This window comes from Eimeria tenella, genomic scaffold (assembly GCF_000499545.2).
Source record: "Eimeria tenella Houghton genomic scaffold, Eth_scaff2929, whole genome shotgun sequence".
Taxonomy (NCBI): Eukaryota; Apicomplexa; class Conoidasida; order Eucoccidiorida; family Eimeriidae; genus Eimeria; species Eimeria tenella.
In genome coordinates this window covers 292-1,102 of record NW_013542806.1, presented here as the reverse complement: position 1 = coordinate 1,102, position 811 = coordinate 292, and the positions used below count along the sequence as shown (strand labels likewise).

At 59.8% G+C, this 811-nt stretch overlaps 1 protein-coding gene across 1 annotated transcript in view; it reads right to left on the bottom strand.

The window, feature by feature from the left end:
• Positions 1–154: 154 nt before the first annotated feature.
• The window catches only part of ETH_00039890 (RRM / zinc finger (CCCH type) domain-containing protein, putative), a gene marked incomplete at both ends in the record, with an annotated part of 921 nt that continues 264 nt past the window's right edge, over positions 155–811 (bottom strand). Inside the window, 2 exons of the mRNA XM_013375640.1 lie at positions 155–188; positions 425–523. Of these exons, the coding sequence (XP_013231094.1) occupies positions 155–188; positions 425–523 (133 nt within the window). The remainder of the gene's footprint in view (positions 189–424; positions 524–811) is intronic.

Here is an 811-nt window from a genome sequence, read left to right as displayed (position 1 = left end):
CGGTAGTAGGGGCTGCTGCGGGCGAAGCGCAGCAGCTGCTGCTGCTGCTGCTGCTGCTGCTGCTGCAGCTCGCTGCGCCCGTAAGGCAGCAGCTCCTCGCTGTCCCCCAAACGCGCGTTCATGTACTCCCGGTTCACCGGGTGTTCCGGCAGACTCACTCGACTCGAACCCAGCAGCTTGTCCCGCACCTGCAAACGCAAACCCTAAACCCTAAACCCTAAACCCTAAACCCTAAACCCTCGCTAGGCCTAGGCCCTGGCCGCGGGGCGCAGCGCTCGCCGGACGGGGGCTTGACAGCGGGGAAAGGCTGCGCGAGGTTCAAACCCTCGGTCGTCAACTCTTGACCCGAAACCCAAACCCTAAACCCCAAACCCTAAACCCCAAACCCTAAACCCTAAACCCTACCTGGACGGGGAGCCCGTACTCGAGGTCGAAGAGGCAGGTTTGGCAGACGTTCTTCAGCTTCGCGCACTGCTGGCAAATGACAGTTCCTTTATAGCGCGCCTTCGGCCCTGGCTTCCACCTGAACGCAAACGCTCGCTGCGCCTGCTGAGCTGTACGTACACCTCGAGCGCATGCACCTGCTGTACGTACACCTCGCGTACGTACACCTGGTGTACGTACACCTGGTGTACGTACGCCTGGCGTACGTACAATTGGTGTATGTACACGTGGAGTATGTACACCAGGTGTACGTACACCTGGTGTACGTACACCTGGTGTACGTACACCTGGTGTACGTACACCTGGTGTACGTGCACCTGGTGTACGTACACCTGGAGAGACAGGGGAAGCTTCGGGAGTGGATGCA